The 27,086-nt window shown below is 38.2% G+C and overlaps 1 protein-coding gene across 6 annotated transcripts in view; it reads left to right on the top strand.

Moving 5' to 3' along the window:
• Nucleotides 1-27,086, top strand: part of SLC44A1 (solute carrier family 44 member 1) — a 193,316-nt gene that overhangs the window by 115,528 nt on the left and 50,702 nt on the right. For all 6 annotated transcript variants that reach the window (XR_003902157.1, XR_003902158.1, XM_029921103.1 and 3 more), the window contains exons 8-14: nucleotides 3,781-3,920; nucleotides 5,686-5,872; nucleotides 6,760-6,925; nucleotides 7,670-7,826; nucleotides 8,764-8,847; nucleotides 18,355-18,492; nucleotides 25,657-25,893. Coding sequence is in view for 4 of the 6 variants with exons in the window: in XM_029921103.1 (XP_029776963.1) it covers nucleotides 3,781-3,920; nucleotides 5,686-5,872; nucleotides 6,760-6,925; nucleotides 7,670-7,826; nucleotides 8,764-8,847; nucleotides 18,355-18,492; nucleotides 25,657-25,893 (1,109 nt within the window). In the remaining 2 variants the exon portion in view is untranslated. The remainder of the gene's footprint in view (nucleotides 1-3,780; nucleotides 3,921-5,685; nucleotides 5,873-6,759; nucleotides 6,926-7,669; nucleotides 7,827-8,763; nucleotides 8,848-18,354; nucleotides 18,493-25,656; nucleotides 25,894-27,086) is intronic.

Below are 27,086 nucleotides of genomic sequence, written 5' to 3'. Positions count from 1 at the left end.
TTGCTTCAGATTCTTTGTCTCCCTCTCTCTTTGTTCCTCTCCCACTCACACTCTCTTTCAAAAATAAACATTAAAAATATTTTTAAACTTCTGTAATTTTTAAAGGCTCAAATGAAAGAGTATGTGTTGATTTTCCTCCACCTCATTTAAATTCAACATAAACTTCTTTCCAACCTGTCTCCCACTTTTTAGCTGTTACCAAATAATCTGAGTTTTTGCAATCAGGTTATTTTTAAATTAAAATATTATTTAATATATTGTATCTTTTTAAAGAATTTTTGCTTTGTCTTGATATGTTTCATAATTACATATAGCTTATTACATTCTCCTGTTCTAGTTTTAGTGAGAACTACTATTTTTGTAAAACTTCATTCTTGAGTTCTTAATTTTGGTTCATATTTGTTTTGACGAGACTCTGAATTCATGTAACTTATTCATGAAGCACTTGTGGGTCATATATTTTCTCAACTCTTGATTATTTAAGATTATTTTTGCCTTACATGTAAATGTTGAATCTGTCACATGTGAAATTCTTGAGGTGCAACGTGTTCCCCGTGTCTGTACTTCACTTTTTAGAGACCAGTCTAATTTTGTTCCTTTGCCCATCACCTATTTCATTTACCTACATGTGTATATAATTTTTAACTTATTCTCCCTTTTTAAAATATTTATTTATTTATTTTGAGAGAGGGAGAGCACATGCATGAGTTGGAGTAGGGCAGGGACAGAGAGAGAGAGAGAGAGAATTGGAGGCAGGCCTTACCCTGTCAGCTCAGAGCCCGATGCAGAGCTCAATTTCTTGAACTGAGATCATGTCCTGAGCTGAAATCAAGGGTCAGATGCTTAACCAACTAAGCCACCCAGGCACCGCTTAACTTCTTCTTATAATTTAAAATTTCTATCTAGTTCTGAATCTTTAAGTTTGCCTATGATCTCTTTTTCACAGGGGATATTTTCCAACTCTGAGAAGTTTTTTTAGTTCTGTATTTGATTATTTTTTCTGTTTCAGTGGTTTTCTTCTTAGGATCCTTGTTCATTCTTCTGCTGTCATCTTCTAAATTATCATTTTAATCCTTTTGTCATTTTCTTCATACTCAGAAAGTGTTCTTAAAGCGTATCTTCCATATCATTGAGTTTTCCTCACTACTAGTTCTGTACTTGACTGTCTCATTGTATTATTCCAGTTCTTCCTTCTCCCAGCCATCTTTCTTTTCATTTCTACGTGTGACCTTTGTATCCAGTTCTAGTGATGGTGTCTTAGTCACTCTGGGTTGCTGTTACAATGTACCATTGACTGGAAGCCTGTGCAACAGGAAACATTTCCTTCCCACAGTTCTGGATGGAGGCTCGAAGGCCAGATCCAGGCACCCACATGTTCAGTGTTTGGTGAGGGCTGGGGTACTATGACCAGCCGTCATCTTGCTATGTTCTCACGTGGTGCAAGCCAGGAGGAGCTCTCTGAGGTCTGGGGCATTAATCCCATTTGTGAGGGCTCTACTTTCATGACCTCATCATCCTCCAAAGACCTAACTCCAAATACCATCACATTAAGGATTAGGATGACAATACATCAGTTTATAACATATGGATAGTTCTTTATAATAAAAGTAGATTTTAATTCCAGCTCGGCCACGTACTATTATGTGACATTTGGCATGTTACTTAACCTTCCTGAATTTCAATTTTATCAGGTATAAAATGGAACTTGTATTACCTACTTAATAGTATCATAGTGATTCAGTTTGGTCACATCTGTTGCACAGTTCCTGACACAAATCTATCTATTTATTTATTTATTTATTTTAAGTTTATTTATTTGGGTGGGGGAGAGAATTGTAAGCAGGTTCCATACTGTCAGTGCAGACCTCCAACACGGGGCTCAAACTCAAAAACCTTGAGATCATGACTTGATCCAAAATCAAGAGTTGGGTAGTTACCCGACTGAGCCACCCACGTGCCCCCCAACAAAGATTTAAATGTTTAATAAATGATGTCTGCTGTGGCTGTTGTGGACATGGTCCTCCTTGATGTCTTCATTACACGCTCATTCTGGGTTCTTTTCTGTTCTTCTTTCTCATTTCTGCTTGCCTTTCTCTCCTAACTTTTTATGTATTCTTGTTTGCAGAGAACTATTTTATTCCATTTTTTGAGGGTGCTACAATTTTCTTTAAGATTTCAAAATGGAAGTATTTCCCTTTTTCAGATGTTTTTCACAGACTGGTAGTTGTTGGAGTGTGTTTACTCATCTTCAGTAGAAAAGAATTCACTCTTGCTATTTACCACCAGGTAGAGTTGGAATTTCCCTTCAACACTATTCATTGTTTACTTGAGGGCAGGTGGAGGTCAGGTTGATTTGCACAGATCTCAGCCCAATTTGTCTTCTCCCGGACGTTTATCTTGTCTGCCTACATGTACATATCTTTACTCTGAATCTTCCATTTCCTTACCATGGCCTACAAGGCCTGACAGTATGATCTGGTGCCCTGTGCCCCCCTGCCCACAGCTCTTCCCACTCTGCCCCTTGCTTGCCGCTGTAGCCACAGTGGCCTCCTCCTTTCTTTCCTGCCAGGCATGGTCCCATCTCAGCATTTTAGAATTTGCTGTTACCTCTTGCCTGGAAAATCCTTTCCTTAGATGGATTTTTTTTTTTAATGTTTTTATTTCTTTCTGAGAGAGTAAGTGGAGGACAGAGAAGAGAGACAGACAGGATCTGAAGTAGGCTCTGCACTGTCAGAACCTGATGCAGGGCTCAAACTCACAAACTGTGAGATCATGGTGTGAGCCAAAGCCAGAGGCTCAACTGACCAATCTACCCAGGCATCCCTTCCCACAGATAGTTTTATAGATTGCTTTCTCCCTGTCTTTGATTCTTTTGCTCATATATCATCTCACGACTGAGACCTTGCTTACTCATCTTATCACAATGCTTTTCCAACCCCAGCACTTTCTATCCCTGTTAAAAGGTGATTCTTTTCCTTAGATTTCTTATTCTTTATTTTTACTTATGTCCATATTTGTTTGTTTGTTTGTGTCATTATTGTATAAGCTCCATGGGGGATGAGGGTGGGGCCTTGGTTTTGTTCAAGCTCTGTCCCCAGCACCTAGATCAGTGGATGCTCTGAGCACTCAGAATGAAGGTGTCCTCTTCTGTGGAGGCAGGTTTGCCCCCCTCTTCAGTTCTTGGACTCTCTCAACCAGTGATGGGGAGAACAACCCCATCTCTGGTGCACACTGCTATCAAGCTATCAAAGATTTCCTATCTTTGTTCCCCCACCACTTCTTTGATGTTCATTTGCTCATCGTACAAACATTGAATCAACCGCATGACTGTTTCAGCATGAGGCATGGGGGTTACTGTGATGGCCTCGTAGAGAAGACCTTTGCTTTCCTCAGCTTCATTGCTGATTTCTGTGACCCTTACTTGCTTCGTACAAGCTCCCCAGCTCTTAACAGGTGCTGAGTCTCTTTATGATCCATTCCTTTCTAGGGTGCCTGTCTTTGCTGGCTCTCTCTGAGCTTCAGAGTCAATAATAGATACTGTTGGAGGATGTTTATTTGATACACTGAAGATGTCTTAGTACCTAGTGTGAATGATGAAAATGGAGTAAACAGAGCTCCCATTATGCCTGCAAAAAGTTACAACCACAAGCCTCCCCGCCAAATGGATTATTGCTGTGTTAGTCCCATGGTGATATGTAGGAAGGGTCCAGGAAAGTGAAGATGACTGTTACACATTTTCTTGTGCTAGTTATTTCCAAAACGATTGTATATTGCACCCAGGTGGCACAGGTGTACTGTGGTGGCTGTATGCAAAGCAAAGAAAGTCCCCCAAAGAAACCGTTATTCCTGAACAGCTTCAGATAGCTGAAGACAATCTTCGGGCTCTCCTCATCTACGCCATTTCCGCCACAGTGTTCACCGTGAGTATTGGCTTGGGCCAGCTCTCTTCCAGGTTTATGTTTTTATTTAGAGGGATCATTAATGAAGCAGAAACTCACCTCTGGCTGTTGCATGCCTAACCCCGATCTTCTTTAGATAAAAACTCTGTCGCATAATATGGAACACTAAAAAGTCTTCAGAAGGCTTCTCTAATTGATGAGTTCTGTTTGATCCAACAGTTTATTCTGTACCACCTGCCTGTTGAGAGAGGATTTTTCACTTAGAATATTCACGTTATCATTTGTTAGGAAGAGCATATAATCTTATTTTCATAATACAGTTCCTTTTTAAAAATCAGTTTCTTTACTAAAGTGTGTTAAGAAATATACATATCATTTCATTTACCTGTGTGCTAATTATCTTCTCATTTTTTCCTTTTAAACTTTTTTTTCTTTTTAAACTTTTAACAAAATTATTCCAAACTAGAATGATTTTTGCCCCCTCGGCACTATACAGTAAATTACTAATAAACATGTGGTTAAATTATGTACTCATATCTTTGGTCCATCTCCTCCTCCTCTCTGAAAAAAAAAGAAAAAAAATCTCTGACCACTTCTTGGACCAATCCCAAGCTTTTAATTGAGCTTTAGAAATAAAAAAATAAAGCCACCATAAAACCATTGGTGCCAAAAGGTATTTGTTTGCTATTTTTAAGTACAGTTATTTAAAAAAAGTTTTAATGTTTATTTATTTTTGAGAGAGAGAGAGAGAGACAGAGCAGGAGCGTGGGAGGGGCAGAGAGAGAGGGAGACACAGAATCCAGAGCAGGCTCCAGGCTCTGAGCTGTCAGCACAGAGCCCGACGTGGGGGCTTGCACTCATCAACCACAAGATCATGACCCGAGCCACAGTCAGATGCTTAACCGACTGAGCCATCCAGGCGCCCCAACGTACACTTTTGTTTTGTTTTTTTATTAAGTACAGTTCACCTGCCATCACTCAGGCCATGATGAGGGTGGGCAAGATGTGAAGCTGACATAGACGCTACTCTGTAGGAGCTCTTTTTTTTTCTTATGTTTTATTTTTTTAATTTTTATTTTTGAGAGAGAGAGCGAGAGTGTACGAGCAGGGGGAACAGAGAGAAAAGGAGACACAGAATCTGAAGCAGACTCCAGGCTCCAAGCTGTCAGCACAGAGCCTGACGTGGGCTCGAACTCATGAACCGTGAGATCATGATCTGAGCCGAAGTTGGTGGATCCCAAGTGGGGTCTGTTTGCTGACAGCAGATAGCCCGATGCAGGGCTCAAACCCACAAACTGTGAGATCATGACCTGAGCCAAAGTCGGACCCTTAACTGACTGAGCCACCCAGGCGCCCCTAGGAGTTCTTGGTCCAATAAAGGAAATGAGGCACAAATACCTCCTGTACTTTTGTAGTCATGGCATATGGTTTTCTTCTCTATTTTCAAAATGATAAGCATGTATCTATTCAAATGAATTAAGAGCCTCATCTTGATGGAGAAACAACACATTTTGATTCATAATGGGTAGAAAAGGAAACGTAGAAGAACTCTAGGATTTATTAATATGTTGAGAAATCCTTTTATGTTCTGCTTTAAGAACATTTTCAATATACAGTTGAGGATTCTAAGTGCTGCAATATTGATAAAATATTATTGGGATTCAGAGAATAATTCTTCTCCAATTTGGAATGAAAGGTTATGCTAAAAATTTCCAGTATGTTTCAGTTTCTGTTTTTACTGCTAACAGCGGTAACTGGGACCTTCCTCTGCATTCTCTCCACACAGGTTATCTTGTTCCTGATAATGCTGGTTATGCGCAAACGTGTCGCTCTCACCATCGCCTTGTTCCATGTGGCTGGCAAGGTCTTCATTCACTTGCCACTACTAGTCTTCCAGCCCTTTTGGACTTTCTTTGCTCTTGTCTTATTCTGGGCATACTGGATCATGACACTTCTTTTTCTTGGCACCACTGGTAAGAAGATATGTTTCTTCTTTCTTGTAGTGATGAATTTGATTTGCATTAAAATATTTTAAAACATCAAATACAATTCTTAAGACATTGATTGACTAAAGTCTAATAGACGTCAGAACCAGCAGTGGTTATGGCTTTCCAACAACCCATTCCTTTATTCATGATTTTTAGATCTTAGCAAAGTAGGCCTAAACCAGGTCATGACTCTAAAGTAAACTCCAGTACGGATTCAGACTTTTGGATTCATTTTAAGATGAATGCAGTGCTCTCTGGAATTGCCTTAAGCCCCCATTACGGCCCAAATCAACTTGCTTCCTTGGGATTTTCTAGTTTGGAAAAGATCTGAACCTAGACAGAATTCCTGGTGATGATACCATTCGTAGTTAGACTCTCAGACTTGTTGGAGCCACTCTTAATATCAATGATCACACTTAAATGGAATTAATTATGAGTGGTGTAAGGGTAGTAAGCTTGTATATAACTTCTCTGGCCATTCACACATTTACCAATTGAATATAATACTAATTTCTGTATTTTGCTAATAATTTAGGTCTATAATTATTGGATGAGTAATAAAATAGCTCTGGAAAAAAATTGAAGTTTGAAAATTCATGCCTAAATTAACTGATGGGGTAGGAACTATCTTCAAATAGAACATCTTTTAAAAGCTATATGATGTCTTTTTGGAAAACAAAATGCTTAATTGTATAATGTCTGGCTTCACACCTTTTCAAGTGTTAAGTATTTTTGTCTCTTAATTAAATAAAGTTTGTGGTTTGGGGGAGGGGTCTGTTGTTGGAAATTAGATTCCTCTCTTACATTCAATAGCCGTGTTTCTTGGTTTGTACTTTATGTGCTTCTTCTTTCCTTCCTGGATGTTTTCCTAGGCAGCGCTGTTCAGAATGACCAAGGCTTTGTGGAGTTCAGAGTTTCTGGGCCTCTGCAGTACATGTGGTGGTACCATGTTGTGGGCCTGATTTGGATCAGTGAATTTATTCTAGCATGTCAGCAGATGACTGTGGCAGGAGCTGTGGTAACCTACTATTTTACTAGGTGAGAATTTATACTTGGAAAACTTAAGATCATCTAAGTGATTGTGTCTGAAGGAAGTAGAACGGAGGCTGGTAAAGAGTTTCATTTCTTGAAAAAGTAGTTGGAAGCGAATATGACAAAATGTTAGAGCTGATGATTCTGGGAGGTAGGGAAAATGGGAGGTGGTTATTTTAATCTTTATATTTCTCTGTGAGTTTCTCAAAAATTTAATCAGAACAATAGGTAATGATATATCTTCTATTAAGCAGAGGAATAAATCTTGTAGTGTCTTATATACTTTGGCTTTCCATAAAGGTCTATCAGAGGACAACATGCCTGTTTAATTTGTTTGGATCAGAAACAAGTATTATGACTCTTCCTAACTTCAGAGCTGAATATAAGCTGTAGGTCTAACAATTTTCTATTATAATGAGTTACTGGGTCTCGATTGAACATCTTTTTTAAGTTTCATTTTTTGATTATACATTTAACTCTGTAAATATTTACTAGTAAATGCTTTCAAAGCACAGTGTCATTTTATTTAAAGTCTTAGAGCATAAGAACCTCATGAAACTACCACAGAGAAATGAAACATCAATTTTATCTGGTACATCTGTAGCATTTGTATTAGTTGTCTGTTACTTTGCCATTTTGTCATAAACCTAGACTTTTCTTAAATGAACTAATTTTTCACTGCATTGGGCTCTAAACCATTCCTGCACTTAGCCTTTATTTTAATTGTCTCTTTGGTTATCTTTCAAAAAGGGATAAAAGGAATTTGCCATTTACACCTATTTTGGCATCAGTGAATCGCCTTATTCGTTATCACCTTGGTACTGTGGCAAAAGGATCTTTCATTATCACATTAGTCAAAATTCCACGAATGATCCTTATGTACATTCACAGTCAGCTCAAAGGAAAGGTAAGGAGAACATTCTTTTCTGGACTTGGCTGTGGTCACATTCCAGACCTCAGCTCTGCATGTAGTAAACTCCTAACCATGTTCAGTACATAGTTTTGAATGTTTTCTTCATAAACCTTGCAAAGCAGAATCCAGTCCTTCTGCCTTGCCCCCCAGTCTTGCTCACCATGTGCTCTGGCAAAATCCATCATATCAGTGGTTTCCCAAGTGTCCTGTGCGTCTTGTCCTCTGTGTTGACTCACACCTTCCTCCTTGGAACCTCTTCCCTATCCCTGACTGGGGAGATAACATGCATCTCAGCGTAGACTAGATGGCATGCCACCTCTTCCTAGAAACCTTCCCTGATTCTTCCTCCTCCCAGATGATGTCATCTCTGTTCTCCACTCTCAGAGCACTAGTATCTGTCGCATATTTTGATTCTAACCTTTTTGTATGTTTGGCTGTATTTTCATCAACTATAGTATAAGTTCCCTGCCAGTCTTACGTATCTTACCTGTCTTACATGTGGTAGGTGCTAAATATGTGTTGAATTAGGGGCGCCTGGGTGGCTCAGTCGGTTAAGCCTCTGACTTCAGCTCAGGTCATGATCTCACAGTTCATGAGTTTGAGCCCCACATCAGACTCTCTCTGCTGTCAGCACAGAGCCCGCTTCAGATCCTCTGCCCCTCTCTCTTTGTCTGCCCCTCCCCCATCCCTCCCTCTCTCTCCCTCTCTCTCTCTCTCTCTCTCAAAAATAAACATTGAAAAAACTTTTTAAAAATGTGTCAAATTAAACTGATTAAAAATAATTTAACCATTACATGTTTGAGGGAAAATAGGGTAGGTATAGAGTTCTTGAAACATAGATTTTGATTTTTTTAAAATTCACTTATTTTTGAAACATTTAGAATATTTTGTATGTTGGCTTTTAATTATTTCAATTTTTTGTTCTTTACAGGAAAATGCTTGTGCTCGATGTGTGCTGAAATCTTGCATTTGTTGCCTTTGGTGTCTTGAAAAGTGCCTAAATTATTTAAATCAGGTAATTTAAAAAATAAATTAAACATTCACTTTCAATGATAGGTGGATTGTTTCTTCTTCCAAGATAAAATAATTGAGCTTAGCTGAAAGATGTTACGTATTTCTCATGGTGTTGTACGTTGTTCCTTGATCAGGCATAACTATTTCTATCATATTCTTTTATTGATTAATTGATTGGTTGGAGAGAGTGTGGATGCATGCATGTAAGCAGGGAAGGGGCAGAGGGAGAGAGAATCTTAAGCAGGCCCCACACTCGGCACAGACCCTGACATAGGGCTCTATCTCAAGAGCCTGGGATCATGACCTGAGCCAAAATCAAAAGTCAGATGCTTAACTGACTAAGCCACTCAGGCACCCCATTTTCTTATTTTTTAATGTAACATATGTTCTTACCAAGGCTTGTTATTAATTAATTGTAACATGAGGATAAAATATTATTAGAGTTCATCTTTCTGGAAAGACATTTATCTCTTATACCTGAATTCACATTCTTTCATCTTTGATATTCCGTAAGCATCTCTCTACTCTAGCCATATTTCTTTAATTCTTCTTTTAAACGTTGTTTGAGAGGTGCCTGGCTGGATCAGTCAATAGAGCATGTGACTTTTGGCCTTGGGATTGTGAGTTCAAGTTCCACATTGGGCATGGAGCCTACTTTTTAAAAAATGAATGAATGAATGAATGAATGAATGCTGTTTGAAAGTCGTGAAAAGCCATTGTGACACTTAAACTCATTTTTTGCTGCTGTCTACTATTGTTCAAAGCTAGTGTGCTTTCTACCCTGATAATTTTTGGGAGGTCCAACTGCTTGAGGACTGTGACCCTGGCCTAGGACCTATTATCAGAGGAAGTGCTATCATTTCTCAGATTAAGTGAAGGAATTGGTATTATAGGATGATATTTCTGAGGGAGCAGGTTGGTCGTCTGTCTTTCTGTGTCTGGGCACACAGGACTTGCCGTGAAGCACTCTTGCCATGTTTTCATCTTCCTTTTTTTACCACTTCTCTCCATTCCTTGAAAATCAGTTGTAATGCACCAGCGCCCTCATCTAATAGAGCAAAGATAAAAATGGACTTTCTCACCATTTACCTCTCAGTGACTGAAGAGTAGCATTGCATTTTCCATTCACTCAAGGGTCAGTCAAAAGATGGTGGTCTTGTGGCCGTGGTGTTGAGCTTGCCTAGAGTTTGCTTTATTGCAGCTCTATGGTTAGTACAAAAAAGTTGGTTTGACATTTCATTAGCAAAAAAAATTCTTGTAGATAATAATACTGTATGGATGGAAAGTGTTTGGAAGGTCATTATTAAAATAATTGGTAACAGCGATAGCAATCTGAAAAATTACATTCTTTAAAATTTGGTTTGGGACCAAGTCATCCTTATCAAAAAATTGATGGATGCACTAAAAATAATCATCATTACATTTTGTACCCATCACTAAATAGCTTATTCAGAGAGAGAGATGCTAAACCCAGCTCTCTGTTGTCTGAATCTGAAGCAGGCTCCAGGCTCTGAGCTGTCAGCACAGAGCCAAACACAGGGCTTGAACCCATGAACCACAGGATCATTACCTGAGCTGAAGCTGGATGCTTAACTGACTAAGCCACTCAGACATCCTGGTTTTTGTGTATTTTTCATCTTTGTTAGGTAGGTATGATGTTTGAAGATTCAAGGGAAGCACTAAAAGAGGAATAAATCAAATAAGTGAGTGAAGGTTTAGGGGAAGTGATTCTGAACTAATAGTTCTGTTTGGGAATATGAAGTGCTCTGATTTGAGGACTGATTACCCGGGGTACTTCATGTCCGCTGTTTTCACAGGAATTTCACTCCAAATGAGATCAATGTATTGAAGACATTAGAACATTTCCTCCCATGACAGGTTAAGCATAAGTGTTGGTTGCCAGTGGAATTTTTTTAAACCCTCGTTCCTGTGAAATGTTTCAGAGCTGGGTGGGCACCCATCTGTTTGAAGTATTCACGATGATAGGAATCATGGCAGTGCTAAATAGATGAGATCTAGAGACTTTTCTAAAATTTGAAAAACCAGCAGGGTCTGCGAGTCTGACCTGCTGGTGTTTGAAGGGGCATTCTCCTCAGTGCTGCCCCATACATTTGGCAGTTACGAGATTAGTGCTTTGCTAGAGATCAAGCCCGAGCTGACACTGGCGGCTCACACCTTCCCTTTTGTCTCTGCTACTTATCCCTCCGTTCAGAAAATGAAGTTCCATACGCATAGGATTGAGTCCACACTATGTAGCCTTGTTGGAGAAGGCACAATGGATAATTAGGGGCCTATTCAGTGGAGAGAGCCCAGATATTGAAGGCGCATTTCAGTCGCAACAGTGTAACTGGAGAGCTCAGGGAAGCCTTGGAGTCTCGATTTCCTTCAGTAAGTGGAGAAAAATATACCTGTGCTCATAGGCTTTAGGTAAGGATGATATATAATGCAGATAAATCAACTCACAGTGCCTGGCTCTAGGTCATCACTTAGTGTTATCGCTCTCCCCTGCCCCCCTCATTTTATTGTCTTATAACGAACTCCCAATGTTTTTACTCTAAGAGAAAAGAGCTCTGGCCAAGATAAAACAAGAGGTAGTTCTAAAGATATATCTATTTTCTCTAAAAATAAATGTAATGTAAAACGCTGAGGAGGTTGTAAAACTAAGACAAAACAAAACCTCACCCATGATCTCACCATGCTAACGTAACAGTTGCTTTCACTGAAATATTTACTATTAGCTTTCAGAAGTTTCTGATTTTTCACTGCAGTGTGGTAATGTCATATCAGACTTTACTTATAGACTGTGTTATGCGTCTATAAAACTCCGTTGTAAAATGGCGGTAATAATAGTATCTGTAGTGCCCATGGATGCAGAGGGATAGCATCTGCCGCACGCTAAGCCGTGCCAGGACACAGCAAGTCCTCTGTAAGGACAACTGTTCTGTAGTATAGAATAGTTCTACATAGTATAGAATAAGTTCTCCATGTTCAAGATTGGTTTCTTTTACATTTTTTAATATGCAGTGGTTTTTATTGTTCTCTTGTAGGGTCTTTCAAACTTTTTTTTTTTTTATCATTTTGCACTTGGCTTTGTTGCTTCGAAAGGTTTTCCCCACCTCAAGATCAAATCATTGTTCTAGTGTTTTTCTCTATTGTTTTTTTAGAAGTTTACTTTTTTTTTGACAAGTAGGCTCCATGTCCAATGTGGGTCTTGAACTCATGATCCCACAATCCCAGTATCAAGAGTCACACTGCCTCTACCAAATGAGCCAGCCAGGTGCCCTACTTTTTTAGTTTTGGGATCTAATCAGTGTTCCCAGAACCAGTTAGTGATTAATCTATTCTTTCTGCTGCTGTGAAATGTCAGTTTGATCATATATTAAATTCTTACATATCATGCTTAAGTATGTCTCAACTTTCTTTTCTGTACCATTGATCTGCCTGTGGTTTTAGCAGTACTGCAGTATTTAGTTACCATAGCTGCATTGTGGACCCCACATATCTTATAGTACAAATCTCTCTCCTTCTGACTTTTCAGAAATTTCTTGTCTAATCACCTGTTTATCTTCTGAAATTATCCTTGGAGTGTGCAATAAGATACAGTGAAATAATAATGCTAATTATAATTCCAGACAGTATTTACTGAGCACTTACCATGTGCTCACACTTTGTAGGCAGTTTCTCCCATTTAGAGAAACCGTTTGGAAACGGGTAACAATTAGTTAATGGCTGTTTGCATTGTTTCCCTCCTATCCTTTCTTTGGCTGTCACTCCTGGGATCAGCATTCATCTTGAAGTCGAAAGTCTTGATCAGGGCTGGACAACACAAACCATCTGAGGCCAGTGGAAGTGCATTATGTGACTCATGGAAATTAGTGCAGCAGACAGGGTCCAAGGCAATAGAGAGGGACAGAGACTGGTAAACTGCAAAGTTCATATTCCATCCAAAGAGGGCAGTCACTTCTAAGCTCTAGTACACTCTTGCCAATGTGAGAATTTATAGAGTTTCTAACTCTTCCAGTTTTTCAAGAGGAGCCAGAATTCTGAATGTTTACATTTTATCTCTTGCTATTAAAATGTAAATATATATATTTTATATGTATATAAATAACTGAGTGAGCCAGGGCAAATAAGATCTTGGGGCCACACAGTGTCATTTGTCCATGAGCTGCCAGTTTGTCTCCAGTGCTTGAGACTTAGTAGAGAGGTGGAGGTGGAGTAGGCCAGAGTCATCTTGCAGCACAGCACAGAATCCCGTAATCCCAAGCCATGCTCCACTGCCAAACTGCATGGAAAATACAGCTGGCTTCAAAAAGGAGCTTTAGATTTTCAAAATAAGCCATTAATTATTTATAGCATAGGTGCTGGAGCTTTGCACATCAACAGAGGGAACTGTGAACTGCTCTTTGTTTCTGTGGGTGCTTGTGTTAATGTGACAGTGAAGGTGATTGCATATCTCATCGAACAGAATTTACTTTAGGTGGAGAGACTCTTACAACTAGAGTCTGTTTCTTGTGGGCATTGGATTACTCAGGCCTTGGTTTACTTTGATACCAGTTGGAGATGGCACATTTAATACTGCTCTCTGGCCACCAAGCTTATAAGATTATAAAGCTCTTCTCTATGTAGTATGAGTGGGAGTTGCAAAGAATATTTTTTGAGCACCTACCACCTGATACTATACTAAACACTTAATATATATTATCATTTTCTCTCCACAATTCTATAAGGAAGGCTCATTTCCTCCTATAGAGGAGGAAATTGAGACTAGCATCTTGTGATAGATCATATGACCTAGAGGTGAAGGAAGTTTTCAAATCTAAGTTTGCCTTGTTCTTGCCATGATATCCCCATTTCCCATATAAATAGATACCCATTTTATGTAACATAAAGAAGACTAAAGTATAGATTATTATAGAGAATATGCAAACATCTCAAACTTTCATGTTTCCTGCTATAAACTAAGACAAGTGATGGTTTTAAAGGCAATCAATGTAAGATTTGCAACGTATTTTCAATTCTTATTTTCCTTAAAAAGACTTAAAACTTTAGAACCGAACTAAATTAAATGTATGGTGTAGATTGGACTTTGTGCCCCCTCCATTCCTTGTTCAAAGTAAGAATGGGTTCATTTAAATTATCTTTTCCCTTATTTAATTTATAATGATCCACACATAAGAGTTTCACATACCTGCTCCCTTTTTCCTACCATTGTTATCTAGCTTGCCCTATTAAGTGAGTTATTATATAAGTATTTTAAATTTAAAGAGACCTCGAGGACCACATGTTAAGAAAGGAAAGGTATGACAGTGTAGAAGCTGTGTTCTGGGATATGTGGCCAAGCAGGCCTGGGTGACCTACACGGTGACCATCTACCCTAACATTTTCTTCCACAGGACTTTTTCACGTCACCCTGTCACACACAAATGTTACCAGGGATAGGGCAGGCACCAGGTGGCTCAGTCAGTTAAGTGGCGGGCTTCGGCTCAGGTCACAATCTCGCAGTACATGGGTTCGAGCCCCACATCAGGTTCTGTGCTGACAGCTCAGAGCCTGGAGCCTGCTTCAGATTCTGTCTCCCTCTCTCTCTTTCTCTCCCCTGCTCATGCTCTTTCTCTCTCTGTCTCAAAAATAAATAAACAAAAAAAATTTTTTTTAATGTTATCAGGGACCACTTGAGCTAACAGTTGTCCTTTTAAAAGCTTCCTGGGTGGTGATCACCTTTTATGTTGCTTCTGGGAGTTAAATAGTCTTAAGCCTATATCCTTAGATGTTGGGCACGGGCTAAATGTTAATCACTGATGCCTCTCTGTAGGCAGTTTAGCTCAAGATCAGGAGGGTTGTCTGAGAAGAGGTAGGTGGGCTCAAAAAATCTTAACTAAGTAGTTAAGCAGAAAGTTCAGAGAACACTAATAGGGAAAGCCACAAAGAACTCAGAATTTCTTGAGAACCTTTGTGTGAATCCTTTCAGACTAGCAAGTACAGAAGTGGAAGAAGATTTCATTGCCCTGCTGTGATCTGTAGCATAATTTTCTTCTTGAAGAGGTCACCTTGACCTTTGCATGTCACATGCAGCTCATCTTCCTGCCTTGGGAGTACAAGAAAGAGCTTATAAAATATCCACTTAACTTTTTTTGGTTAGGTTGAATACAAAGGAGTTGCACAGATCTGTAGGAATGTTGCCAAGAAGGCTAAGTTTCTACGAGCATATCCAATCCTGGAATGTAGGAGCAGAGAAAAGAAATTACTGCTGCCTCCTCTGTGTCCACGAAGAAATAGGCTTCCGCTCTCAACATAGATGGAACGTGTGGGGCCAGGTGGGGAGAGAAGAAAGAAAGGAGGAATAATAATTTCTTCTGAAAATGAAGGAGGGGAACAAAATAGCTTTTATGGTTGACTTTGGAGGTGTTAGACCCTCTCTGAGTCAGCTGCTCTGATGATAACAAAGGACAGAGATTGGAAGTATGTGGATCCTCTCTGACTTTGGTCCCTTTTCAAAGAAGGTCATGTTCAAATTGATAAGGGTGGAATAGCATAGTTAAGAGTGAGTTGTCGGTTGAGGAGGTAAATTTTAAGGCAGTACCTAGTTGATTTAAATGAGTTTTCCACTATCCCTGATTCTAGACATTAGAATGCCTTTTTTTTTTTAACTTCATGAAGCATCTTGTAATCAATATATAGTTAATATGGTAGGGTATTTTCCCCTGAAAACTTGTTATTAAGTAACTGGTTCATTAGTTTCTTGATCATTTCTTAGAATAAGGGAAATAAGATATTTTCCTTATGGGATGTTCTATCTCAAATCACTACAGAATATGTCAATCACTGAACTGAAGAATTATAGTGAAAGGTTGCTAAACCACTGGAAGATTGTGTGTAGAGAAAGGTACCAAAAAGACTAGAAATGAGAAAGTGGGGTTCATATTTCAAAAGGGATTAGAAGATGGGTTCCATAGACCGTGAACAAGGTTGATATTGATCCTGGGCAATACTCTAGAACAAAGGACAGCAAAGTTTTCTTGTAAAGGACAAGATAGTAAATACTTTGGCTTTGTGGCCATATAGACTCTGTCACAATTGCTCAGTTCTGCCATTACTGCATGAAAACAGCCATGCTAAACAATATGTACGCAAATGAACATTGCTGTGTTCCATTAAAACTTTTTTTTTTATAAAAGTAGGCAGCAGGTCAGATTTGGCAACCTCTACTTTAGGATACATGGTTGAATTTTTTTGTGTGTGAGTATGTAGGGAACTGGTCGGTCTTGGTTCTTTGAGAATAAATCCGACCTGGGAAATTCTCCATCATTTTTCAGCAGAGTTATTGTTACATAGGATCAAAAGTATAGTTTATTTTGAGGTCATTGAGGCATTTGACAGAATGTTTCAAAAGAAGCTTTATAAAAGGTGAAGAAATGTGGATCACTGCAGTTAGATAGTTAACTGTTTGCTGCCTGTTGTCTTTTAACTGGTAAGGTAACCATGTATGAGAGCAAGGTGTAAATGAATGCTACCAGAACAATTTAATAGTACCATTTCTTTAAAATACTCTGCATATTAGCTTTTGAGATAAAAAGAACTACAAACATAATGTAATACATTCTGATAATAAATTATCCCAATTTGTTTTATGGAATTATATATATTAAAAATCATATTGTGTTTCTAAAAGAGCATCATTATTTCCTACTGCTCCATTGCTGAAAAAGTAGTGGGTCATACTTAGTACAGTCTTCACTTATTGGCCCTGAAATCGTCTGCATTTTTAATCAACAAATTTAATTCTATAATGGCAAATTAAATTTTTGGTGACTCAAACTTCATCTTTGTACCAGGTTCCTATTAACTAACAAGCATACAATAGAAACATTCAGAAATTAAAGACTGTCTCTCCCAAGATTACTGTTTAAAGGAGAGTGGGAGATATAGGCTTCCAGTTATGAAATGAATAAGTCCTGGAGATGAAATAGGGAAAATAGTCAATGGTATTATAATAGTATATGGTGACAAATGGTAGCTAACTGGTGGTTAGTTATAGTTATGGAATCACTATATTGTATAGCTCAAACTATTGTAATATCATGTGTCAACTCAAGTTTAAAAAAAGCTTTACAGACAACACAGTGTTAAGTAAGCTTTTCATATTTACCAGTTTTCCAACAATTTAAGTCTGCACTAAACCAAAAATTCCTCAGGACTAAGTTTTAGTCACAAAATCTATACACTTTCCCTTCCTATGATGCAGATATATTTGATGTTTTAGTACTTATTCACATTTCCCAGAAAATATCAATCCTTTTCTAGAATGCAATGTAAAAGGGGGAAAAAAATCAGAGTCTGTGACAGGGTCAGAGAGGACATGGAGCAGCAGAAGCAGGCATAATTGAATGAAAATGTGTAGCTGGGCCTCAGTACTACAAGGGACAGAAATTAGCTCAATCTGGCCTAAAAAGAAAAAGAGAGAGAGAGAGGAGAGGGGAGACACTTAGCAATTTATTAGCTTGTGTGGCTGAAAAGTCCAGCCATCTGGCTAGTTCCTAATCGTGCAGGCACTGTCACCAAGTACTAGTAACGGGTTTCTCTCTGCTCTGACCTTCGTGATGTTAGCTTTATCTTCCGCTACATATTGTGACCCCCAACAGTTTCAGGTCCTTCCCATATCATGTTGGCAAAGTAACCTTGGCAGTTCGTAGCCTCACATCCCACGATGTGGGAAAACTAGAGAGCTGCTTTGTCAGGAGCTCCCATGTAAGAAGAGAAAGGAAACTTCTTTTCCGCAGAAGCCCCAAGGAACATCTTTTACCTTCATTGGCTCTATTAGTTTATGTACCAATTCCTGAGCCAATCATTGTGGAGGTGGGTAGAATGTGCTGATTGGCTCACATCAATCAAGGCCCACCCCCAGAGCTGCAGGTAGTGTCCCTGACTAAGACTCTAAGAGAATGGGGAAGGACTGTTTTCTCAATGGGGATCTGGGGTCCTGTTCCCAGGAAGGAGGGGTATGTGGGGCAACAAACGGCTGTCTACCACAAGAGCTGTGAGCAGTGACAGCATGAAAGAAAACCCCAAAGAGGAGACGGTAGATGTTCCAGATAAAATACCACAGCATCCTTATGCCTTTACATATTTGTGTAGCTTTTAAAGCATCACTGAAATGGTAATAATGCATCACTGATATTCATAGTGATGAACTGGAGACATCCACGAAAGGTTAAATTTTGTTTGATTTACTAAGACAAGGAAGAAGTTAGAGGATGTTGGAAAAATTTGTGTGTGTTAATAAATGTCAGTGTTTTAAAAGGACTAAAACTAAGCCAACCAAAAGCTCTTTTTACCATATCAGGCTTTTATTTTTTTAATGCCTTGTATTTCCTTGCATTTAATCTTAACCTGTACCTCACCAAAGCCATGAGTTTAACTGTAGACTGTTTTTACAGGCTGTACTTTCACTGTATTTGGGTAAAAATCACATTTACTAATGAAAATACTGTTTTTTGCCTTTGTCCAGAATGCATACACAGCCACAGCTATCAACAGCACCAACTTCTGCACCTCTGCCAAGGATGCCTTTGTCATTCTTGTGGAGAACGCTTTACGAGTGGCAGCCATCAACACGGTGGGGGATTTCATGTTATTCCTAGGCAAGGTGAGACCACCTGTGTATCTGAGACAGCCAAGTTTTGCATATATATTTTTTGCATATATATTTTGTATATATATATATATAATTTTGTATATATATATTTTGTGTAAATATATATATACATATATATAATTTGTTCTTTTCATTTGAAAAATGTCTAACCCACCAAAAAACTATAAGTAATATACGTAATATAAAGGAAGCACTTACAAAACACTTAATATGCATCAGCCACTGTTCTAAGTACTTTACATGTATGGTGTTCATTTAATCCTAACAACAAATTTGTTGGAGGCTCTATTATTATCCTCATTTTATAGATAGGGAAACTGAGTCACAGCAGTTCAGTAATTTGCACATGTTTTCTCCTCACATATTTTGATCTGTAAAGAATTTAGAAACAGCCTGCTTAGGGGGTAGGGATACTATATCTGGAGCTTGACTGCCTGGATTTGAATCTTAGCTCTGTCACTTACTAGCTGTGGATACAGAGCCATTCTGTGCCTCAGTTTGTTCCTCTATGAAACTGGGATGATAATAGAGCCCAACTCCTAGGGTCTTAAGAATTAAACTGGTTAATACATGTAGTGTCCCTATCAAGGTGCTTGACACACTGTAAATTCTCAGCGAATGTTAGCTGTCATTGTTACTGCATACATACTCCTTTGGAACAGAGCTGTGAGGGAATGAGACTTACCAGTCCTTAAAGCATCTGAAAAGAGGTACTTTTTCTATACTATTAAAATCTGCCAAGTGATAAATAATATTATAATTGGATTTCTTTGTATCTGTATTTCAAACCATAAAATGCTCAGAAAATGTGAAAAATTGAGCTGACATCACTATAATCTAATAACACCATTTTAATATATGCCCTCCCCATGTTTCTTTATGGGCTTATATTTCTACAGTATAACAATCACAGCCCAATACCAGTTTGTTCTGTCCTTTTCCCTTCACATTATATCATATACATTTTTCATATTGCTTTGATAATGTTCATAATTATCATTATTGTCCGTATTGCATCAAATGCTATTTTTTGTTATTATGTATATATGTATTTATTTTGAGAGAGAGAGAAAGAGAGTGAGCTGAGGAGAGGGGCAGAGAGATAGAGAGAATTCCAAGCCGACTCCATGCTCAATGCAGAGCCCAGCACGGAGCTTGATCTCACGACCATGAGATCATGACCTGAGCCGGAATCAAGGGGCAGATGTTTAACTGACTGAGCCAGTCAGATGCTATTCCTAAACATTCTCTTACTACTAAACACTTAGGTTATTCCAACCACTGTGTTTTGAAAATGTTTTTGAAGAGAAAATATTTGATGTAGAAAGGCATGGGAAGCACAGTGTGGTATTAAGTTCTCAGGCAATTGTCATCTAAAAAGAATTATAAAACTGTACAGATAGTTATTTTGAAAATTTGTAATTAAACTCACATTGTGACTATTGGATTTGTTCTTGTCATGTTTTTACAATAAGAGGAAATGTTTTATAGTGAAGATTTAATAAATTAATCTGTGTCAGGGAGGGAGTATAGTGTTGATAGTGTTACTGTTATCAACGGTTGCTATTATTTATATGCTCCATGACTAATTTAGGAAGGCTTTAGATTTTTTGTCTATTGTCTATTTTATGTTTTACATACTTATAATTTATCCCTACTACTAAGAAGGATGTGAAGCAACTTAAAATAAAAACATATGTACACAGAGCAATTAAAATAAAAGAGAGAGTCTGGGTGGCTCAGTCATTAAGCATCTAACTTTGGCTCAGGTCATGATCTCACAGTTTGTGAGTTCGAGCCTCGTGTCGGGTGAGCTCAGGCCCCACTTTGGGTGAACATGAGCCCTGCTTTGGGTAAATGTGAGCCCTGGGTGAGCCCCACTTCTTTCTTTCTCTCTACCCCACCACTCACTTAAGCTCCCCCCAATAAATTAATTAAATAAAATAAAATAAAATAAAATAAAGGAGAAGCCATGTATCAGAATAACAAAACAATGTAGTAGAGAAGCAATTTTTATATCTCTTGTTTTTTAACTTTTATTTAATTTTTTTTTAATTAAGTAGTCTCCATAACAACATGGGGCTTGAACTCATGACCCCGAGATCAAGAGTTGCATGCTCTACTGCCAAGGCCAGCCAGGCTCCTCTCTCCCTTTTTTCACTCCATGTTGTGTTATGAGCATTTACTTTTTTATTAAAAATGTTTTAAACATGGTTATACAATTGTATCATTATTTCTTTAGCCAAACCTCTAATTCCTTTTTTTTTTCAGTTAAACAGAACAGTTTAGTTCTCATTTAGTTCTCATTTTACTAATATAAAATATGATACAGTGAAATCATTGTATACAGATCCTTGCCTGTGTCAACCCTTATTTCCTGAGGCCAGAATCCTGGAAGTGGAATCAATAAGTCAGAATACATAATAGGTTTCTGGATGTGCATTACCAAATTGCTTTCCAGAAACATAAAAGTTTGAATAATATAAAATTTATAACACTGTAAAAAAATTAACTTTTAAAACATAGATAAACTTTTTTATTTAATTTATTTTTGAGAGGGAGAGGCAGAGAGATAATGTGAGTTAGGGAGGGAGAGGGAGAGGGAGAGAGAGACAGAGAGAGAGAGAGAGAGAGAGAGAGAGAATCCTAAGCAGTCTCCTCGCTGTCAGCACAGAGCCCGTTGCAGAGCTTGAGCTCACGAACCAAGAGATCATGACCCAAGCCAAAATCGAGAGTTGGACACTCAATCGACTGGGCTACCTATGTACCCCCAGATAAACTTTGTTCAAATTGAGATATCCAAAAAAGAGAAAGAAGTAAGAGGGGACAAGTATCTTGGGTTTCCAGAACACTAAGATAAACATTCCTTAGTTTTCTTTTTGGAGAATATAGTTCTGATCACAGAATACAGTAAATCTAAAGGATTTCTTTCACTACAATTAAAAGTGTCTGCTAGTCTGCGGAAACGGTTCCTGATCAGATCATGTGGGTGAGATCAGAATAAGCATTATAAAAGGTGGTGTCAGGAACAGACTCTGGATAACACACAACAATTTGGATAAATCATGAGGGGATTTTGCTGAGTGAAAAACATCACTCCCAGAAAATTAAATACTGTATGATTCCATTTCCATAACATTCTTATGTACCTTTTTTTAAATTCAATTAAGTAAGCTCTACACCCAACGTGGGGCCTGAGCATATGGCCCCGAGGTTAAGAGTCACATGCTCTGTCTACTAAGTGAGCCAGGCAGGTGCCCCACATTATTTTCTCTTAGTAACTTTTTTTTTTAAGTAAATCAGCTCTACTCCCAAAATGGGGCTTGAGCAATTATAAACATTCTTAAAATGACAACATTGTGGAAATTGGGAGCAGATTTCTGGTCACCCACTTAGGGCTGGGGTTGCGGGGAGCCATGGGGGAAGTTATAAAAGGTTAAAGTGAGAGATCTTTGTTATGATGGAGACGGTCTGTGCCTCATATGTGTCAATGTCAATACTGGGGGTGTGATACTGTTCTCTAGTTTGACAAGGTGTTACTGTTGAAGAGAACTGGGTAAAAGGTACATGATATCATTCTGTGTTACTCCTTACAACGAAATGTGAATTCAAAATTGTCTCAAAATTTAAAATTTAATTTTAAAATCCCTGAATTTAAAAGAAAACAGAAGACAATACCATGGATTCCACTTCTGCGGAACCCTAATGGTTTCATGGAGTGGTAAATTAGATTTGAGAGGGATCTCCTCTAGTTTAGTGGCTTGTGACCTGTTATCACTGGCCTATTGGGTCCTCACAGGTAAGAACAGAGATTTACAAACTATTTCAACATTTTCAAGTCTAGTAGCTATTGCATATTTGCCCAATAAAACTATACAAAAAAACCCCACAAAATCTGAAGCTCTTCACTTCCACGTGAAGTTATCTTATCTCATTTGATGGTACTTTTCTAACATCAATTATTGGTAGTTTATTTGGCATTGATTAATAAGAAATGATAATATGAATTATTGCGTATAGGTGCTATTTTACTGCCAAACAAAATCTTTTAAAAAAGAGCTCCATGTGGAAAGGGCATCGCAAATGCAAAATTTATGGTGTAAATGAGAGAAGGAAAGAAGAAAGGAAGAAAGACAGATTGCTAAGCACCGTGTTAAATGCTTTCAGAATACTTATTTTAATAATTATGAGATGTATGTACTTTTATGTCTCTTTTAAAGGCGGATAAACAGACACAGGAAGGTTACTTGCTTGGTTTCACAAAACTAGGAAGTATTAACTCTGTGATTCAAATCTGCATCTTTCTGATTCTAAAACTAGCACCCTTTCCTTTCTGCTTCTCACATCCTGGCGTGTGTATGAATCTCTTCTATGGTGTCACCAATAATTTATCCTATAGAACAGGAGTGTTGAAACGTTTAAAATCATCATTCTATTAGAAAAACTTTTTGAGCACACCTCCTAATGTATTTACATTTCTTAATGATATATGTACAGCTTTTACTGATACATCCATGGTAAAGCATAGTATAAAAGGAAATTGAAATAAATGAGAAATAGAATTTGAAGTATGTGTACCCACCGTGGAGATCACTGACCTAGGCCAATTCTTCCTGTAGACTATAGACTTTATCAGAATCACCTGAGGCACATTTTATTTTATATTTTATTTTTATTTTTATTTTTTAAAGTGTTTTTTTTTTTTAAAGAGAGTATGTATGTGTACACACACATAAGTGTATGTGTGTCAGTGCAGAGCCCAGTTCAGGGCTCCATCTCACAAACTCACAAACTGAGATCAAGACTTGAGCTGAAATCAAGAGTTGGATGCTTAACCAGTGGAGCCACTCAGGCACCCCCACCTGAGGAACTTTTTAAATGAATATTGCTGGACTTCATCTTAGATCCAACCATTTGGACTCTGGGGTAGGACCCTAGGATCTATATTATTCACAGATTCCCCAAGTGATACCTAGCCCCTCTGCAGTTTGAAAACCATTAATGTATTCTCCGCTTGACACCCTCTCATTATATTTGGGAGTAATTATTATGTTGTTACATTTCCTTGGCATTTTTTGGCTAAATATCATTAATCCTTGAAGTTGTTTCTTGTTTATTTTGAGAGAGAGTGCAAGTGGGAGAGGGGCAGAAAAACTTGGGTGGGGGTGGGGGACAGAGGAACTAAAGCCTGTGCTGACAGCACAGAGCCTGATGCAGGGCTCAAACTGACGAACCACGAAATCATGACCTGAGCCAAAGTCAGCCGCCTAACCAACTGAGCCACCCAGGTGCCCCTTACAGTTGTTTCTAGACAGTATCCAGCCTTCCACCTCAATAGATTTTGTCTCAGCATCTAGCTTGTCCAAGCCACACCTTTTCCTTATGATTGACTTTAACATTTCAAATGTGGTGTAAGTTTTAGTGGTATAGTGCAAGCATAAAGAACCTCAGTCCTTCTGTAGGGCAGATGTCAAAAATTTGAAGAAGAATATAAGAAACAACTCATTCTAGAAACTGAAAAGAGTGAAAGAAAATGGATATAATTAGCTATCTTTAGAAGTCACCCCAGAAAGTAAGGGACTATAAGAGAAGATTCCTGTTTGCCATAAAAAATGGTGGAGAGTCTTCTAAATGTTGGGCAGACCCAGATTTGCTCCCTAAAATCATCTGCGAAGGGTCCGTTTATAGCCTAACCAATATTTCGCCTTATGCATCGTAACTCTTGGTTAAGACCCTGGTGAAGGAGAGATGCTTTGGTGGTGTTAATAGTAGGGAAAAGCCAAGAGAATCCTCTGTCTGCTCGCTCCCAGCCCTGGACACGGAAAGGCTGCGGCGGTTCTAGAGGACTCTTTCTTCTCCTCCATTATTTCATGCTGGATGCTAGGCCAGGTATAGGGCTGAGCACAAGTGTATTTAGGATTCAGTATAACCCATTACTGCTTTATATCAGATCGAAGTATTTGCTGAATTTTTACCTGGAAAGAGTGCTGGATTTGGCATCATAAGAGCATTATTTGGGTGGCATCCGCCCTTCTTCTCTGTGACCTTGGGCAAGTTCACTAGCGTCTCTGAATATGTTCCCCAGTCTAAAATGAAGATGATAATGTTTGCCATAAACCATCCCTGAGGATTGAAAAGCTGAACTACATATATTAAAAGAACCACAAGAAATTTAAAGTGCTGCATCGGAAGGCTCAGAGTAGGTGGTTCTTGACAATAAGCAATTTCACTATTATATTCTTCTATGACGGATGTTTGTGGCAGCCTCTTTCCTCACAGGTAATCCAAATCTAAACTGCACGGCAAATCATATTAAATTTACCACATGTTCTCTGTGAAATAAAATATGAGACAAAGAAAAACTCTTAGAGATGTTTGTTGCAGCATTATCTATACCAGAAAACAATAGAAGTCTCCAACTGTAGGAGAATGGTCAAATTTTAAATCACCCATAAAATGAAATTATGCAGCAAAGTATTTATGAAACTTTTATAATGCTACTATAAATATTAATGAATAGCTGTTAATGATTTATTTATATAATACTATTTCATATATGTAGAAGTGCAATACCTTAGAATGTCAATAATTTTCTTCTGAGTGCTAATAGTGCAATTTTCTAAAGTATGCATGCATAGGGGCACCTGAGTGGCTCAGTTGAGCGTCTGACTTTGGCTCAGGTCATGATCTCACACAGTCCAAGAGTTCAAGCTCCACATTGGGCTCTGTGCTGTCAGTTCAGAGCCTGGAGCCTGCTTCAAATTCTGTGTCTCCCTCCCTCTCTGCCCCTACTCCCCCCAAAAAACTTAAATAAACATTTAAATTTTTTTAAATAAAATATTCATGCATACATTTGTCTTAAAAATTGCCACAGATGCTTAAATATGTGAAGTTTTAAGGAATAGGCATAACATTTGGAAACATGACTATTTTTTATGTAAACTAGAAGTGTTTAAAAGATTATTTTTAATTTATGTGATATACATGTATATGTGTATGGGTATATATGAATTATCCTTTCTGACTTGCAGTGGAATGATCGTATGCAGCCAGCATTTATAAATATTAAAGGGAATTTGAAGTCTGCAAATGATGAAGAAATAGCGGTTTTATGTGGTCGGATATTAAATGTGTTCTTTGTTCTCTCTGCTTCAGGTGCTGATAGTCTGCAGCACGGGTTTGGCTGGGATTATGCTGCTCAACTACCAGCAAGATTACACAGTATGGGTGCTGCCTCTGATCATCGTCTGCCTCTTTGCTTTCCTAGTCGCTCATTGCTTCCTGTCCATTTACGAAATGGTAGTGGATGTATTATTCTTGTGTTTTGCCATTGATACAAAATACAATGATGGGAGCCCTGGCAGAGAATTCTATATGGATAAGGTGCTGATGGTAAGTATTTCGAATGCCCTCAACTGCTTTAGGGGTAAACATCCTAGTAAAAATATTTTGCAAAACGTTCTTCATATTTAATTCCTGTTATATGCAACTGAGTAATTCAGAATTAAACCTGTAGGGCTCATGAATGGGATTTGTCTTGGGGAAATCAGGGAAGAAGGAAGGTCCTCTTGGCATGGATGAGACCATTTAAATACACCTAGCTAGAGCAATACCCATTAATAGTCCTGAGTTCACATTCTTTCATACTGCTGCCTCCCTCCCTGATTAGATGGATTAGAATTGACTTTTTAAACCTGAGTCTTAGCCCTTGAATTAGAACATTGGGCCACTGATGTTCTAAGTGCCCTTTCTTGAAGTGGAGCTCAGAGACAAAATGTCTTTATTTCCCAGGTGGTAGCATCTGCCTGTATTTCTCCGTCTACCACCTTTCCAAATATTATTGCTGTCAGCCCCATTAAAAGTCATTATCCTAAGTATGCCAGGCCAGATTGAAAGTGTTTTGTAATGAATATAGATTAACAGACCCATGACTGGTGGATTAAACTGTTTTCCATTAGTCAAGATCCAAACCTTTGCACAAATATTATATTCAGATTCTTTATCGTTATCTAGCCTCTGCAGCTTTCCTATATTAGAACCTCAATTAAGATTTTTAAAACTTTAGAAACCATCTTTAAATATTTCAAACTGTTATCATCAATGTCAAATGCTACCAAATTAAGGAGGCTTCTTAATAATAGTACTTTGCCATTAAGCTGTGAAGTATTCCTATCTGAAGAGTAGGTAATATTGAAGAGTAAACATTAGACATTGAGATAGCAAGTCCTCTTCCAGGAGTGTGGTTTATCTAGTTAAATCTAAAATAAATGTGTTAATAAATAAGATAGTCTTTTTTTGTTTCTCAATCGCAAAAATTCCAAACGATTTAACGGATGTATTTGGTACCGATTATCTCTTTCGCTGAAAATACCATCAACTAAATTTTGGATGTTTTCATAATGTCTAACTTATAATTCTGACTGGTTGTTTTCATAATAAAATTTCACTTGTGAGCATTCCATCTCCCTTCTGATTAAGACATTTAAAAGAAGCATTTGGGGGCACCTGGCTGGCCCAGTTAGTAGAGCATGCAACTCTTGATTTTGGGGTTGTAAGTTTGAGTCCCACTTTGGGTGTAGAGATTA

The sequence above is a fragment of the Suricata suricatta genome, chromosome 13 (assembly GCF_006229205.1).
Source record: "Suricata suricatta isolate VVHF042 chromosome 13, meerkat_22Aug2017_6uvM2_HiC, whole genome shotgun sequence".
Lineage (NCBI taxonomy): Eukaryota > Metazoa > Chordata > Mammalia > Carnivora > Herpestidae > Suricata > Suricata suricatta.
This window is presented reverse-complemented; position numbering and strand designations above follow the sequence as displayed.